Genomic DNA, 18,317 nt, shown 5'->3' with positions numbered 1-18,317 from the left:
AGCACTGGTTGGGACCAATAAAAATATGCGATTGTGAATATGTAAGTACAACTTAATAAGTGGTTTATAAAAGAGGTCGTATTTTACAGTGTCTGGTCAAGCTAAACAGACTCATTGACTGATTTGGTCTACAGAAGAAGAATATTCTGTTACTAAAATGAGTCATTTCTTTTTGTTTTTTTATATTTGTCGCTGTCACGATGCTCTGATGGGACACTAAGATGGTTTTAGCTCTCCATGAACTTCTGTGCAGTGTATGATACTTATGACAGCATGCCTCAAACTTCTAAACACAACTGCTGGCTCTTGAGCTCTTAAATACGGCCTTTCAAGCAACTATGTCCATCCTTTCTTTTTAGTTGGAATCAAATGTTGCCACTCAACTGAGATTGTTTCACTCCACAAGTCTGTGTGGGATCCAACATTGCCCTTGCCACAATTAAATGGGGAACTTTTTTTCAATCATTGCTTTCATTTAAAACCTTTCACGAGCAAGCGATTATGCAACTTGATGTGAAATAACATGCTCAGATAACGCTTTAGATTTAAATTTAAATAAGAAATGGGCCACAGTCATAAACATGCATGACACATTATACACAATGTTGTATTGGGGATATATCTCTCATTGTGAGAGTCAATAAAATCACAGGGTAATGCAACATTTTGCCAGCAACGCAATAGACACAATTTTGCAAACAAATATATACTGTACTGGTGGAGAAAAAAAAAATCAGCAATAATGCATCATCACTGGAACCAAAGAAACACACTTCCCCGATTCAGTCATTTAGTTTGACGGACATCTGGCATTTAATGAAGATTTGTCATAACATTTTCAAAACGTGTTTTTACTGTTCATTTTACAAATGGAGTCATATCACTGGAGAGCTACAATATTTATACTAGATGCAGGTGTCCCTTAACATTATTGTACTTTGCATTATCAAGACATGCCACTGATTCTTTCTGGTCTTTGAGTTCATTCCTGACTTTGCATATTACACTAGTCGTCACATTTTTGTTTTTGTTTTTTTTGGGGGTTTTTTTTTTCACAGAAATACAAATTTTTAGATTAGTATCTTTGCGCAGATTTTCTTTTCCTCCGCCGCATCAGGTTTTCATAAAAATATGTTCAGCAAGCCATCTCTGATGTAAATGTTTCTGTTGTTCAGAACTATTGGCATTACATTACATTCCTGTATTGCTTCATTACTTGTTTTTTGTTGTTTAATGTATTTCCCCGATATATTGGAAGACGTCTAAACTGTGCCTTTTGTGTCTTTTTGTGCAGTACCACCCTCTGTCACTGTGCAACACAAGTGAAGATGAACGGCAAGAGAGTGACTTTATCACCATTGTTAAACTGGAGCAGAGGGTTCCCCGCTGTCTGCCGCTGCTGGATAAGGTAGAAATGAAACTTTCATAGACTTTCCCCTTTCCGACGTGGCAACCGGTCATTCCACAGCCTATTCCGGTCTTAAACTTAAAGAGGAGATGGGAATGATTTGGAAGAGGATGGTGATGGCTTTTGCACAGAGGAGTGGGCTTAGATCAGAGCTGCTGCGAAGCAAGTGGCAGTGAGCCCTGGCTGTGGATACGAGACTTCTACGGCCAGCTGTCACTTGTCCCATCTCAGCCCATCAGAACCAGAGCATAGGCCATCTCCATTTCTGCTTCCCTCTAATATGAGAGCAGCCAGAACTTATAGATAGATTCCACCCACAATGGTTAAGATGTATGTGCAAGTGACCTGGATCTCCCTTGTGTTTAAGTATTCTTCCATACACACTAACTTAAAAGTAGTGTGATTGAAAACGGATGCTATTTTCCTCCTTTTTCAAGTGGTGGCAAATTAGCAGGCAGGAGTATAGTTAGGGGACGGCCTTTTTTTAGCTTGTGTTTTCTTTTCCCCTAATTTAAAGCCATGTTGTAGAGCTGGCCGCCATGGTGATGATGTCGAGACATTCCCACACATTTGCCCGCCGCTTTCGTCGTCCTCCTCCTCCTGTTTGCGCTCTCACTGGGAACCAAACCAATTTGGGGAAAAGGGGAGGGATGTCACTCAAGGCCTGACGCAGAAATGGTTTTGATTAAAGCCTTAATGACATCACTGTGTTGTCCCACGAACAAAACAGAGTTTCTCGGACAAAAGGTTGTTGCTTCCGAGCGCTTCCTCCATCCCGCCTTTGAATTCAAGAACAGGGAAGGAGGGCGGGCGTTCTCGTTGTTGTTGTTGTTGTCGTTTTTGGTGTTGTTGTTGTGGTTGTGGTGGTGGTGTGTAGAAAAATGTGTTCCAATACAAGCTCCACTCCAGCCACCTGCATCCTTGGCTTCCGCACGTTTAGTCTTTTTTTTAATTTTTTTTTTTTTTTAGGGGATTCATCATGCAGCTGCTGGTTAGTTTGCTCTCCTTTGAAAAGGATGAGTCAGATGGTTTGGATGTGTGGTTCTTTGAATGAGACTTGTTTACAGTTCAGTCTGACTGTAACCAACACCACTGATCTATAGATACTCGGATGCCCACAGAGGGTTCATTTTGCACCGCACGCACTAAAAATAGAGTGAAAACTAAATAACATTACGCTGCCAACTTTTATGATTATACTTTGTCTTTTTTGGGGGGGGAGCTTACTATCCTCAGCTACACAGTGAGGCCAAAATTTGCATTGATGTTCACTTGCTTTCTAATTTGACATTAGCTGTGATTTTTTTCTCTCTTTCTGAACCACTTGAGTTGGTTTGTTCACCTGCAGCGATTCAAAACATTCATATGACTTTGCTCAGTCCACAAGCATAACTATTTCTATACAGAACAAATTGCGTGTTGGTATGTTTGGTCGTCAAATACTACCCTCTACTGGTGCACATACATGATTCTGCAATGTCCGGAAAACGTAGATTTTAGAATAATATAATATACACTGACCTCCCCTCACATTTCAGTGCACCTGCACATGCATTTCTAATCAGCTCCAATTCAAGAGCTAAATCAAAACTTGTGGTTTTATTGGGGTCAACCATTCCAGCTGTCCCGTTTGCACAGAAACCGATATGACTGTAACTACCTCCGTCGCTAATCAGCACAACATTCTGGAATGCCGTTCTATTTCAACATTGGTGCAGCATTCCTGGGCAAAAGTAACAAGAGACGAAGGAGGTTGAGGGCTATGGTTCATTTTGGGTCGGGAAAAACAAAACGATGGTCACACGGAGAAATAGACCTCCTGGCTGTTTATTTAGTGTACCCTTTACCAATAAAAATGTTTAGCCAGGACTACAGTGGTAGTTTTAGTGGTTCACATAGCCCGCTTCTGTGCAACCGGTGTCTGTTCCCATTTAAGCACGAGTAGTGACTAGTCCAGCCTCTGGTCTGCTAACCTTGCAATGGCCCCTGATCACGATAAGCTATTTTGAAAATGAATAAATGGCTTGTTAGTCCACTTTATCACAAGTGTGACTTGGTGCATATTGTCGCCGTCCTGTGAAAAACACGTATGTCCAATTTTTAGATTTAAAAAAAATTCACATTAATGGGAAGTCTGTAAGGAAGAAACCCCATTCACGAAAAACTAAATAAACATGAAAAAGATGGACATAGGTGTTTTTCACAGGACAGTGATGATATACTACATCGTCAATGTGAAAAACATGTATGTCCAATTTTTATGTTTTTTTTAATATATATTTTCACATTAATCGGACGTATAGAACACAGAAAATGTGAAAATAATAAAAACAAATGGACTTAAGTGTTTTTTACAGGACACGGACAATATTATCTAATATAACAACCAGTTGATTTTATTTGTAATAATTGTGAGAAGAGAGGAAGTACTAATACAGAATTTTGCTCATTTGAAAAGGTAATCAAATTTAAAATAACTCAAATGATTGTCTACATCTGTTATGTACCTCTTATTCAGTCCCAAATGATTCATTCATTCATTCGTTCATTCATTCATGTGCCAGAATCCAAACCTGTTGCTTCAGTTGCATTACGTCAACCCAACTCAAGCAACTTAAACACTGTCACACTGCATTGGAGGTGTTCTGTTATTTGCATTTTTTTTTTTGTTTGTTTGTGTGTTTTGTTTTGTTTTTTTGCGCTTCGTTTTGTTTACACTAAAGCCTTGAAACGGTTCTCAAAGCAACACATGACTCACTGGGCAAAGACATTACAGCGGTGCCAAGAGGCCGAGTCTAATCTCCACACAAGGCTTACTGTACTTTGCTCTGAATAAATGCTGTAATCTACAAAGTTCAAAGCACAGTTTTATGCTTGGGAGGTTTCACTGACTTTTCATTCCCACACAAACCATCTCCATCACAAAGAATCCATCGTTTTTGTCAGAACAGCCTTTTGGCCCATGTCTGAACCTGTTGACTCTTATAGAAAGCCTCGCTTATTGATTCTACTTCTCTCTGATGAAAAGGGCTTTGCCATGTTTGTGCGGTAATCCTGTTGTCGTCAACTCGGCTTTTCCTGTGCATTTGAGTGGATCTTTGTGCGTTATTGGATCATGTTTCTTGAAGACGACTTTCCAAATTGTTCAAACCCTTTAAGAAAAGCGGTCACTTTGTGAGAAGGGCAGAAGTATGACTTTCCTCTCAGTCGCAGCTCCTTAGCAACTGCGTAATTAGGACTTGTGAACACTGCCAATAGTAGAACAGATAAGGGTAGCCTAACATACCAAGAATAAAGTGAGTGAATAGATGATGTCAATGCCTATAATGTTTATTTTTCAACCAGGTGCTCACTGGTGGATTTGTATGATTTGTAAACAAGACTTCCAGCTTAGGGACTACTATAAAGGTGGAAGAACTCGCTGAAGCGGAACCTTGCGGCGTCTTGCTCATGCTCTCAGTGAGTCTCGTCTCAGGTTAAACTTAACACGCTAGTGATGTCTGGCAGTGATCAGTATCTACCTCTAATACTACATTGAAAAATGTTCACGTGTACCCCTCACCCCCAAAACAGATGACATAGGCTCCAGTACGCCAGCAACTTTCACCTGGAGTAGCATCAACATTTGTAGACAGACAATATAAAAATACTCAGGAGTATATTCTTTATCCTCTGTGATAAATTAATAATATAGCTGCAGCTTGCAGCGTCGTAAAACTCTTCTTCATCTCCGTCTTGTCCCACTAGTGGCCAAGCTGCAAAATACTTATCGTGTTGCAGAAAACTGTTACATTTTTTACATTATATTTTACTATGATCCTACAATGTTTTTTTAAGTACATTATTATAGACTGGTATTTTCCTTATTAAAAATGCATAATAAACATTTTTGCTAGACATGGGTTACCGTATTTTCCAGACTATAAGGCACACCCATATATAAGCCACAGCAACAATTCTTTTGGAAAAAAACAAAAAAAAAACAAAAAACACGATATACAAGCCGCTCCAGGCTATAAGTCTCAGTTTTCTATGTTGACCAAAAATATGTTGTTTGCTGCATGTTACAGAACGATTTTGTACTGTGAATGCACATGAAGGTACATGCATAAACAGATTCTTAAAGCTGTGCCTTTTAACACGGCAACAACTTTGCTAATTAAAACAGAACAGACACAAGAGAAACAAAAAATCAAGGTTTATTTTGCATATTTTTGGGAACTATAGAGCGCCCCTACCGGTGAGAGAGAAAAATCCACAGAAAAGCCGAACCGTTGTATTAGCCGCATTGTTCTAAATCTAGCAAAAAAAAGTAGCGGCTTTCAGTCCGGAAAATACGGTAATGGCATTTCTTTGAAATAAATGAATGTAGAAACTCAAGGCACCCCTGTACCCTTTGGCCTAACGTAACACACATACTGTGCAGATGGTGTCATAAGAGCTGCTTTGGTGGTCAGTCGAGGACAAGTGGTTTCAGTGACAGGAAGTGGTCAAAAAACACGGGAAGGCCGAAGAAGAATGACCCTCATGACAAAGTTTTTGTCTTGTCGTGTCTCATTATCTGTAGGGGGTGCCTCTGACCTTAGTCTATTCCTGCCTGCTGTTTTGCAGTTAAGAGCTTGAATAGTAACCGCAGTAGCAGGAACTTATGTGACTGGGTCCAATATATCTCTTTCATTGGCACAAGAACACAGGCAACATCTGGAAAAGGCAGTTTATTTTTTTTTTTTTAAACTTTGAGGATAAATCTTAAAAGCAGCAGGTACACAAAGAATGAGATCTGGGTTTACATTCATTTCCCCCTCATGAAATATTTTCTTTGCTTTTCTGTGCCAGAATTTCGAACACTTGTCTTCAAACGGATAGATGATACCTGTTCCGCAAAGTTTGACGTCCAACTTTTTCACAATAGCGACTAGTCCAGCAGGGACCTTTATCCTCTTTAATCTGCACACACTTTGAAACACATCCACCTCTGAATTTTATAGCATTTCAAAGCATAGCATATATACTGTTACTCACTGCTTAAAAGTTAGGGAAAGAAAAGAAAAAAACACTCTTCAAGGTTCCTTCTTCCTGTTTGCCCAAGGGCCAATTTCTCTGTGCTCCTTGACTCGGCTTTGATCATTTCATCTCAAACGCACAAGCTTCATAATCATGCAAAAGTAGCTTAGGGCACATCTCTCGCCATCCCTCACAAATGTTTTTTTTTTTTTGCTTTGTTTTTTTGCTTTTAACTCCTCAAAGCCTGCAGTGCAGTCTGCTAGATTCCCTCTATGTATTTAGTCCCTCCGTCCTCTGTTTGTGCCTGCTTGACCCTCATGCCACATGTCTTTTCCCTCCCATTTCCTCTGTTGCTAAAGTTAGACACTGTCTTAGTTCATCATGTCAATGAGAAGATAACTTTGTAGTAAGCACTTAACGTAGCCTAATGGTTACCTTCTTTCAGCCACTTTGGGTCTTTCTTTTTACTTGACGTCAACCCTTGCTGTCATTTTTAGGGCAGTGATCTGACTCGGGTACTTTCCTTTTACTCTTTTCATTTATAATGATACTAACAGGCAAACCACAGGAGTTGTTTTTATCCAACCAGATCCCAGGGTATCTTAGTCTTCTGTTCCTTATTCTCATTCCTAAGAAGGTACCCAACATGACTCCAAAAAGATTTTTTTCCTGCAACTGACACTAAAACTTACATTTTTGTTGGCAAACAACAATATTGCTTGACAATAAACTTCGATACAGGACCGCTAACTTGTGTACAAATATAATATCACATGCATGTAAACAACACTCTATATGTGCACAATTCTTTATCAGCATTTCTTTAGTTGCTCAGAACAAAAATTGGGTTGAAACTATAGCTTCTTTTAGCAACCAAGTACGTGTGTTGATAACTTGACGTGTATTTGGAGGACACTAATTGGTGTCAAATACAGCCAAGGCCAATCACCCACTGTATGTTACCGCATATGCTTATCAAGAGCTCCCGTTGTGCCGGAGCCTATCCCAGCTGACTTTGTGTACACCCTGGACTGGTCGCCAGCCAATCCCTAGGCTCATACAGACAAACAGACTAACAACTGCTTACACTCGCATTCACACTTAACTCATTCAATCCATAAGACATACATATACGTTTTCAAAAATGTAGTCCCTGCCTCCCAAAGACGTATTTATACGTCTTAGCCTTTTTGCGCCATAACTCTGTGTTTTTATAGCATTAGAACACAATATTCTGTTGGCCTTGCAAAATCAGTCAAAATCCAGAAGAAAACCCGCTGGAATTGAGGGGTTTCCTCGAGTACAAATTTGCGGCATTAAATGAGTTAAGGACTATTTAAGTCTTCAGTTAACCTGCTATGCATGTTTTTGGAATGTGGAATGAAGAGTCCCCAGAGAAAACCCACGTAAGCACGGGGAGAATACGTAAACTCCGCACGAAAAGGTGTGAGGCTGACGTGCTAACCACTATCACAGCGTGCTGGCCAGACAAATCATTACTCCACCTCATAAACAATTCATAACTCACCATGCAAAGAATGGAAACGTACGAAACTTATTGCATTATATTGCAAATGTTAATGAGCTTGCTGATATGGATGTAAATCGACGTCATAACATTGATATTTTTTTGGGGTTTTGTTTGATCACTCCATAATGTATAACTGGCTAACTAACTAGCAGCCAGACAGCTATGACGCAATTAAAATATACTCCTTATTTCACAGTGAATTTATAAGTCGGCATTGGCGTGAATGAAGACAAAACAAAATCAGTACATTTTCAGCCATTCACATGGGTAACAAGTAGTTGGGGATGTCTTCCTGTTGTAACACAACCAAAACAATGTTTCTCCTGAATCAAGGCTCTTCTCATACAGCACAGCAATTGACTCAGGGATTTAAAAAAAATCAAAGCCAAACAGAGGTTTAGATTAAATTCTCAGACAGTTGTTGGGACATCTTGTCAAGTATCTGCTATGTTAGAAGTCGAAGGACAACCCAACCAAGAGATTAGGCTTTTGCCCTCGCCCAAACATGAAAAGCACCACAATTAGACGTATATGGTGGGAGAATTAGAACACAAATTCAAGGGGGCCCCCAAAAAAAAAAAATGCTCTGTTCAGATCCTGTTTCCTTGCCGATGTATCTTTGATGGGCTAGTAAATAGAGACACCTGTGTTTTCACCAGCTGGTTTCTCGGAGATTAAATGGCCCTCGCTGAACAATGTGAAAAATGTTCCAAGTTCCCTTCTTCAAAGGGAAAGTGAATTCCTCTGTTTGTCACTCTTTTTCTAAAATAAGTTGTGTGTTGTACTCTGCAGTTACATGTTTGTGTCGTTGATTCGCGGGGCTGGCAAGAGGATAGGAATCAAATATTAACTTAATTATGACAGTTGAGATGAGCAGGTGGGAAACAGATTAGATTGAATAACAACATTTTGCTGCCAAATGGGCTGGGTTTGCTTGGTGAAGTGAATTTGACTGACGGAGCAACAACAAGTTGAGTCGACACAACGAGCTATGAGATGTTAAATAACGGCTGTCGAAATCTCAAATCGCATTCTGGCTATGCCGATGGGCATCATTGCGGGACAGCGAAGCCGGCATCATCGTCTTCTGTTAAACGGCACATAAGCCGCCTGTCATTGAGCTTCTGTAAATAGAACGATCCTATGCTCACCAGAAGCATCTGAATTGCACGTTTTCAGCTTTAGAGGGTCACAACACCGGGAGACTGCAGGCCAAAGGGCCTTACAGGTCAACACCGAACAGTTGTCACTTGGACCTGCAGCATTGTTGTCGTTAGCTCAGTTCAGGGCTGTCATCGCTCCTATCAACTAGGCGTGAGTGATTTGCAGAGGGCCTGCCCCCTCCACGGCACTCTCTCCCCAGTCATTTGACACCTTAAATAAATGGAAAATTCTCTGGCCTAAAGGTGCGCGCAGCACGCCAGCAGCAGAACACACCCCATCGGCGGCACCTCTTGCCCTTGATCAGTTTCCCACCCACTGTTGCCATTGTTGAGATAATTATTTACTCCTAGCTGGTGCTAAATGCATTTGCATCATGTGCTCTTTGCTTAGGGAGATTTGTTTAAATTTTTTTGCCTGACTGAATATCAGCAGTATGTTTTCACACTTTTCTGCTCTTCCCTTTTCCTCCGCTCTCGTTGAAACGGCACATACCGTAGCTTCTATAAAGTCGTTGGAGTCTTGTTGAGTTTGTCGTCACATTCACCGCAAAACTTTTATACACAAACAGTGAGATGTTTGCAATGCCGTACCTCTCCAAAATAGAAGCACTTGGAATGTCACCTGCATACGCGTATGTGTCAAATTCTTGGAACAATTTTTTGGTCAAATACACGTATCATCATATTTGTATTTTACACTATAGACCTTAAAATCCCACGTACAATTCTTTCTCATAAAAAAAATGTGTTGAGAGTTGTGGCACAACACAAAAGTCTATCAGAGGAGTGGTTTGGGAGCAACGGCCCACAGAATTTTGACATTTTCTGCAAAAAGGGGCGTGGCCGCCTTCCTTTGAACCCTTATATGTCACTGGGTTAGTCTTCACAAAACAGCTATTGTTGGAAAGGGAATCCAACAATGGTTCCAAAGCTGCATTCATTAAATGATGAAAATTAATATTTTTTATTAAACCCCGTATTGCTGTTCAACAACAACAACAAAAAAATACTTCAGAAACATTTGTTTTTTAAAACATGAGAGATTACATTTTGGTAAATTTATTTGTTAATGTCACGTGAGCCACAAAATCAATTTCAAGGTCAAATTATAGGTGAAAAGTTCAATTTCATATTTTAATGTCAAAGTTAGCCTTTAATTTTTAAACTTTATGCATCAGTCAGATGCAGTTCAACAAAATTAAAACCACATTTGTCATCTCGTTATGCATTAACCCGAGGTTTGAGCCACTTGGTTTATTAAAACAAACAAATGGTGATTGACTCCATTCTCAGTTGTTTTTAAAGTACAATACAACTTTATTCATATAGCACAATTTACAACAACTGGAGCCGCAACAAGGCACTTTACATGCAGTGTAACATATGACAGTGAAAGTAGTAAATTAAAACACAAATTAATGATGCTATTATATATAGTAGACATCAGGCTCATGTTGGGGCGAAAAAAAACAAAGAATAAAAATGCGGCTTCAGACGACTTTGAAAAGTGGACAGAGAGGGGGCTTGCCTAACATTGGAAGTTCATTCCAGAGGGAAGGACCGGCAATAGAAAATGTTCACTTTGCTTAGTCCTCTGCACCTCCAAAAGCTTCTGGTCTGCAGACGTGAGACACCCTGCAGGTGCGTGGGGGTGGAGGAAATTTCAAATTTAAAGATTTGAAAACAAATTAGAAGTATCTCAAATCAACTCCAAAATGCACTAGGAGCCAGTGAAGGAAGGCCAGTATTTTGGCTTATGTGCTCCCTTTTCCGAGCTCCGATTAGGTGGCGAGCAGCAGCATTTTGAACCAACTTGAGGGAGGACTGGCTGACTCCAAAATAAAGTGCATTCCAATAATCTAGATGGACTGTAACAAAAGCATGTACTAGTGTTCAATTAGTGCTGCTGATAAAGAACGTGCCTTACTTTACCCTGCTGCCAAAAGTGAAAGAACAGAACTGATTTTCCTGGTCCTTTTTAAAATCACAGTCTTATTTAGAACCCAAATTTGAGAATGTCGGCTTTAGATAAGACGCTAGACAGCCCAGGTCAACAGGGTGGAATGTAGAAGGGCCACTGGGACTGAACACAATAACTTCTGTTTACTTTTTGTTGAAATTTAAGAAACAATATTTTCTAGTTTCTATAGACACTATAACGAGGAAGTAGCCTATGAATAATAAACAGATAACGGACTGGCTTTGATGGAAGAATTAATCTGAATGACTTCTTGTTCCGGTGTCTTGATATAGCATTGCTGCTTTAGCACGACACCGTACAGTATTTCCTTCACAGTATGTATCCTCGTTAGTCAGTCACACAGATGCTCCTGGTGATTCTGAATACAGACTTTGCATCTCAACGCCTTCTTTTTCGGGCGTCGCGTCCCTTATTCGTGACTTCAAAGGGAGTGCGCATGGGTCAGGATTTCATCAGGCTGTCGTCGCCACTGGCCACAGAGGTTTGTAAGAAAATGAGACCCTAAGAATAGAAAGCTGTGTAATCGGCCTAAACAGAGACAGAAGCCAGACGATACCACTCTCGGCCAAAAAGTGGCCATTATAAGATATTCATTTTACTGGTAAGAAAATATGTTCAGCCGCATCAACTTTAAAGTTTATTTTCTCGCATTTGTGGACTGAGCACACTCACACAAGGTTGGTGCCTTCCGACCCTGTCGTTACAGGAGTGCAGTTGTATTGTTTTCATAAGGATGTGAGATATTATTACAGCAATCATTATCGTCATCCTTTGATCCTGTTTTTTATGGCGTGGCACGGCAAAATAGCTTTGCGAATGAAATCAGAACCAGTCACACCTGCTGAGGCTAGAAGAAGCCAAGTGGTAGGAAAAGCTGACTATGAAACAATAACAGGGTATTCTTTTTAATGAACCACCTCTAAGTTATAGTACTACAAAATAATTCATGGGAGCTACTGGACGAGACCAATTGTAATGCTTGTTCCGTCTGTTGTGAGTTGGACTAAAAAGACTTTTTCTGATTTGAAGAGCTGGCTTTAAATTGCTTCTCTGGAGCCACAATCAACATTTTAGCCAGGACATTCCTTTCATAATGACAATGGCAAATGTCTTCTTTTGAAGACGAGGAAGAGAAGGAGCGATATCTGCTCCTCCAGTCCCTTCTCTCAACACTCTAAGGTTTCCCTTCTCATGCTTTGACTCCCTGAGCACAATATAACAATAAAACCAGATCGGTCCAATCCATCCAATTACAAAAGAGATCTTTTGGAAAGTTCTTTGGCACCTCTACTCGTAAAGATTGATTGATATGTGTAAAAAGCATTACTTAAAAGTTGTATGGAGGCACAAATAACATACATTTTCAATGTCATTTTTGCTTAAATTCAAAGTTTATCAAAAGAGTGACTCTGGACTGCGACCAAATTCTGCTGTTCTCAACTCAACACTATTTATAAAGTTCTTTAAGACAACCGCTGCTGTATACAAATTGCTGTACACGGAGCAAAAAGTAAGTCATTAGGCAACAAAAAAATGAAACAAATAAATAAAGACAGTAAAAAGTCCAAAAACAGTAAAACCAAAAACCAAGTCTCACGCTCTACCAAAATGCCAATGAATAAAAGTTTGTTTTAAGATTAGTATTAAATATGGGAAGCAAGGCGGCTTGCCTAATGTTTAGCGGGAGGTCATTCCAAAGAGAGGCACCGGCAACGGAAAAGACTCAATCCCCTCAAAGCCTTCGCTTAGTCCTCTGTACCTCTAATAGCGTTTGGTCCCAAGACCTGAGGCATCAGGCAGTTGCGTAGGGGTGGAGGAGCTCGGAGAGGTAAGGTGGGGCGAGACCATTTAAAGATTTGAAAACAAAAAATTGAATCTTAAAAAGAACTTTAAGGGACGCCGGACTGTTGTATTCCGTTTTACGAGTACCAGTCAAGAGGCGAGCAGCAGCATTATGGACCAACTGGAGACGCTTGATGGAGGATTGGCTGACTCCACAATAAACTGCGTTACAGCAAGCCAGCAGAGATGTGAGGAAGGCAATAATAGTGTTTCAAAGTGCTGTTGAGAAATTAGATACTTTATTTAGCCAACTGCCTAAGATGAAACAACCTGGATTTAAGAACAGCACCAATTTGCCGGTCCAATTTTAAAATCACTGTCCAGTTTCAGACCCAAGTTTGAGACTGTTGGGTGGACGGTTGATAGACGGAGATATCGGCATCTCCACATAAGAGCGTGACATTGCCTGTGCTTGCAATTGTGAGAATGGAAAACCTTTCCAATATCCCCCTTTTTGGCCACAATGAGGTTAAACACGCCCACGTGTGTGGTTCCGTTCATACTGGTAATGAAAAAATGCTGTAAAAAAACAAAATAGAATTGTACAGATACATTTTAATAAGTCTTTCAATAAAAAACATGAATAGATATTTGATAACTACACACAGACATACAGTATGTGCTTTGTTTTGTCATTTATGCTGCAATTAAGAAACGCAAAGCATTATAGCCATGCGTTATTTCTTAGATTTGTGAAAATGCTTTGATGCATCGCCTCATTACTGCTGCTTTGTATACCATGTGACCTCTTTGAAACATCTGAGACATAGCAGTTATTAGTTTCTGTGTGTATGTGTGTGTGTGTATCAGTCAGGACCACAACCGTGATCCATCAAATGATCCATCAGACAAATTATGAAATGGAACTCTCATTAAATGAAGTGATATTTTCTATTAGGTTTGGCTGACTATCGCTGTCTCAAATGATGCATTGCTTAGGGCGGGGGTCTTCAGTCCTGTTCCTCGAGGGCCGATGACTTGACGGTTTTCCATTTCTCCCTGCTGCAACCCACTTGATTAACCTAACCTCTGGTTAGGGGAATGAAACGTGTGACTCTGATTGCTTAAGTTTCACAACAGTCGGATTGCATTGTTCATATTGTTCCGAGCACCAAATGTGGTGAGAGTTTAGGGTAGCTTTCGGGTTAACAACAATGATGTTTTCATTCTTCTGCCCACCATGTGCGACAATTGAAAAAAAAAAAAGATTTTAAATTTAACCAATTTTGTATTTTTGACCTGAGCCCTGAAATTGGACTATGAAAATCTCTCGGGTTTTTTTCATTTATTATAATATAGTAACAAATTATTTTCTTTTTCATTATAGAATGCCAAACAAAAATTGAAAGTGCAATTGATTAACTGATTGAATAATAAAAAAAATCACACACAAATTCATATTTGCTAAACTGATGCTGATATGCTTGCATTTCACTTGACGTCATGAAGTTTCAACTATGCATCTTAAAAGGGCATGCTTTTCACGAAAACCTTTCTGGTTCCACTTTACATAAAGGAAATCTGAGAAGTTGAGTGAGTAGTGAGAGGTTGCTGATCCAGTCTCTCTTACTTGTAGGTCAAGTCCGCTTGGTCACAATTAGGGCTGTTGACAGGAAAGTTTGTTGTCACTTAACTCTCCACTTTCACATGTTCCCCTCCCATTCTTTCCCATTGTTGTCACTCACGTTCCCATGTACACCTAATTCTCTCTCCACCCTCCCATTTTTAATCGACCAGTCTGGCACATCCCAGTTCTCATTGTAGACGCTGAGCCGCCGGCCCTCTTTAAGGTCTGCATTAGAATGTTGTTTTTATACGGCAGCAAGTGGAGGCATGCGGAGCCGCTTTTGAACTGCTTGACAAACAGAGGGAGGTTATTCATGGTGCCTTTGTGAGATTAAATGAAAAATTCTCATAAAAAAAAAGACAGACACACCTTCACACTTCACTGACATGTGCTGTGTTTGCCATCTTTTTTTTTCTTCTTTTCTTTATCTTGCTCACCACCTTAGTTTTGAGCCCAATGCTTCTAGGTGGAAAGCAGACAGTTTAGTGTTAACAAAATGTCAGCAGGCAGGGAATCAAGCATCCAAACGAATGCAATGCCACCACAATGCAGACAAAGTGCTTCTTTTTCTGTATGAAACCCGTTTAAAGGGTGACTCAGGGAGGTCAGTGCCAAGTGCTCCACCCCACCGACTCTGACTTTTAGCAAGGGTTTGACAAAACAGATTCGTAGTATAGACAGTTGGACTTTGTGGACTGGAGGAAGTCAAATGTGCTTGTGTGTGCGCGCGTGTGTGTGTAAGAGGATGTGTTGCTATTACTAAGTCCCAGAAAGTCTGCAGTCAAAACTAGTCAATTATTTATCACGAAAAAATCAAATCAAATAAATTACCACAAAACAGATAATGGGCTTCATTCAATAACGAAGTTTTATAGTGCTTCTAAAGGAATACATTTAATCGACATTTAATCGCCGCCCATTTCCATTTTTGAGCCAAACTGAGTGACGTGGAGCCATGCAAAGTAAAAATAAAAAACAACTATTAAAAATAACATAAACTGTTTATATTGACTGTCGCATTCTCAGTGGTCACAAGAAAACACATTGGCCATCACAATTTCTTACTCACGAGTCCTTATGGTTATACTTCTCAGTAAGTCAAATTTGAATTGGCTCGGTGGCAAGTAATGAGTTGAAAGTCTAACTCTCTTTATAGTGCAAGTAAAGCTTCATCAAGTCTTGGGGAGATTCCATTTTGTTATTTACCTTTTACGTGTGTCCAACCACATTCATTGCCGTTTATCAACATAATGTCTGGTTTATTTATTTTTTCTTCTTAATCATGAAGCCTCTTTCATTCTCCCATTATGTATCATCCTTTCCATGGGATTTTAGATCTGGCACAGCAAGGTGCATCAAAAATGGATCTTTGAAATTTTACAAAAACACTTGCACCCCAGCCTCAGAATGACAAGAAAATCTCTATTGTTATATCCAATCAATTGTGCCCACCACTACAATATTTTTAGTCTGTTTAATTTGTTTAATGTAATTTATTATATGAATTGTAAGTTTACATGCAATTGAAAGATTTAGATTTTCACGTTCTCACTAAACATGTAATGCTTCCCAACTCAATGGATGATTATTTATTTATTTTATTATTATTATTATTATTTTCATTAATTTTTATTTATTTAGTCATTCATTTTTTTACAAAAAGAAGTCAATCATTTAGATTTAAACTGCTAATATTTTATTTTAGTTTTTGTGGTTATCCAATATTATTTATCTTTACCAAAAGTGTATCTCACCAGATGCATACAATGAGTTCACTGAAGATTGCAAACCAGTTCCTTCAAACCCGAGCAACTTAATTAGAGGAACCTGATTGTTCTGTGGCAATACTTATTTTCATGACATGCAATAAATCAACTGGCATACGCTGAGTGACATACATTGTGGTCATCTATGACCTTGGATCTCTGGAAGTTATGAACAAATATACAATCGTTATGATTGCAGTCGTGCAAGGCAGCGTTGAATATAGAGTGCATCTTCAAAGCCGTGTTGTTGTCATGCTGTGTGTTTATGGATAGCATGTGTCACCGTGTTCGGTGTGCGTGTTTGATCTGCCGAAAGACATGGCTTACTGCATGGCCTATTCCAAGAATGAATTCCTGGAAGCTTACAAGAGCTGTTGAATGAGATGGAGTGGCTCAGGGCAGGAATGACAGGCGGGAGTGGAGGGGAGGTAGTTCAACACTGTAGGAGGGGTGTCAGGCTCTCACTTACAGGCCTGATTAAATAACAGGATGCTTTGTGAAAACAAGGACATTATCTGCGTCTTCAACAGCCAGGAAAGGCTCTCTAATTGGCTTCGCCGACTCGCCGTGACGCCGGCTGTCAGTCGAGGACAAAAATGTGTCAGCCGGTTCAGAAAAAGAAAGAAATTTAGACGCACTTCCCGTTTGTCCTCACTTTGAAGAAATTCAGCAACATAAGATTTTAAGAGTCTCTGTGTCTCTTTCACCTCAAATTTGACAAATGATCGAGCTTCCTCTGATTGATCAGATGATTTGTTATGGGAGAACGGAGAAGGAAAAAAAAGCACACATTAGTGGAGTTTAGTGTGTTTTTAATCACTCCTTGATCAAAGTTTCTCCGTGTCTGACATGTAATCATATATACATATTTTTTGTTTGGACAGCTCAAATTTTTTTCCCAGGATTTCAGCATCAATTTGTTCAGAGTTGAAATTATTTTTTGCATATCACAAATAACAATGTCGTAACTTTAAAAGTGGTTCTCATCCGGTGTGTGTGCGTGCGTGTGTATTGGAGAGTCATGCCTCTCGGGCCCATCATCACATTTTGCTGGCATCGACATCAGTCCCATCTGCGCCGCACGTTACCGGCACCTGCCGGCAGCCTCTTTCATGTTGCGGAAATGCGTTAAGCAAGCGATTGCATGTCAGGTGGTATTTGGCTCGCTCCTTTCACCTTTTGCTGTGCTTTATAAATCGGTGTCACACCGCACCCGGCACTCTACTGATGAGAGAGCGGGCGAGAGCAAGAGGTTTGGCCCTGCACTCAATGAGCTCCAGCTTTGAATTTCTTTTTTCATGGCCTGTCTCTGAATAATGTGTTCATGAATGGGAAGTACAAGTAGGAGGAGAATGTGATTCAGACCCACCCCTCAGGCCTAATACTTAACCTGAATCTGCTCACCTGCCCTGACATGCCATATGGCCCCACCTCCTCACGTTGGAACCCCCTCAACCACTCTATCCTTTACAGTGGCCTCACATCAAAGTAAGTAATGGATACCCAGAAGGGCCGCACCTTTCCCTCCTTCATCCAATTCAACTGCCACTCAGTCAGTCGTTAGCACATAACACACACACAGAATAATTTGTCATGCTGTTTTACTTTTGTTGTCATACTTGAAATAATTATGAAGATTCTACCCATTTCCAAAAACGTCCAATTTACTGTTAGCGTGTTCCCTTGCCACTTTGGGGCTCAGTTAGAGCAGCTTTCATTTGTGACCGTAACTTCATCTATTGCAGGTTTCCCTCGTTATTTTGAGGGTTATATATATATATATATATATATATATATATATATATATATATATATTTTTTTTTTTTTTTTTTTTTTTTTTAATAAATTTATTTATTTATTTGGGGAACTGGAAATTAGTTTTTCACAATCCGAGACCTACAACATTAGAGCATTAGAACGTTTCCTCATTGTGAGTGCTTCACCCAGAACATTCACAAATTTGAAATTTTGTTTAACTGTGCCGTTCGGGTATTCACAGTGCCCCAAGAACAGAATCCAGTGCAGGCAGGTCAAGAAAAGTAAACAGTTGTGTTC

The 18,317-nt window shown here is 39.8% G+C and overlaps 1 protein-coding gene across 2 annotated transcripts in view; it reads left to right on the top strand.

Annotated features, from left to right (window-relative positions):
• The window catches only part of rnf43 (ring finger protein 43), a 94,084-nt gene that overhangs the window by 59,266 nt on the left and 16,501 nt on the right, over positions 1-18,317 (top strand). For both annotated transcript variants that reach the window (XM_088280391.1, XM_088280390.1), the window contains exon 2: positions 1,295-1,408. In XM_088280391.1, the coding sequence (XP_088136517.1) occupies positions 1,295-1,408 (114 nt within the window). The remainder of the gene's footprint in view (positions 1-1,294; positions 1,409-18,317) is intronic.

Source organism: Idiotropiscis lumnitzeri, chromosome 17 (assembly GCF_059441095.1).
Source record: "Idiotropiscis lumnitzeri isolate Australia: NSW breed Sydney's pygmy pipehorse chromosome 17, RoL_Ilum_1.0, whole genome shotgun sequence".
NCBI classification, from domain to species: Eukaryota; Metazoa; Chordata; class Actinopteri; order Syngnathiformes; family Syngnathidae; genus Idiotropiscis; species Idiotropiscis lumnitzeri.
The sequence above is the reverse complement of the archived record's forward strand: the minus strand, read 5'-3'. Positions and strand labels throughout refer to the sequence as shown.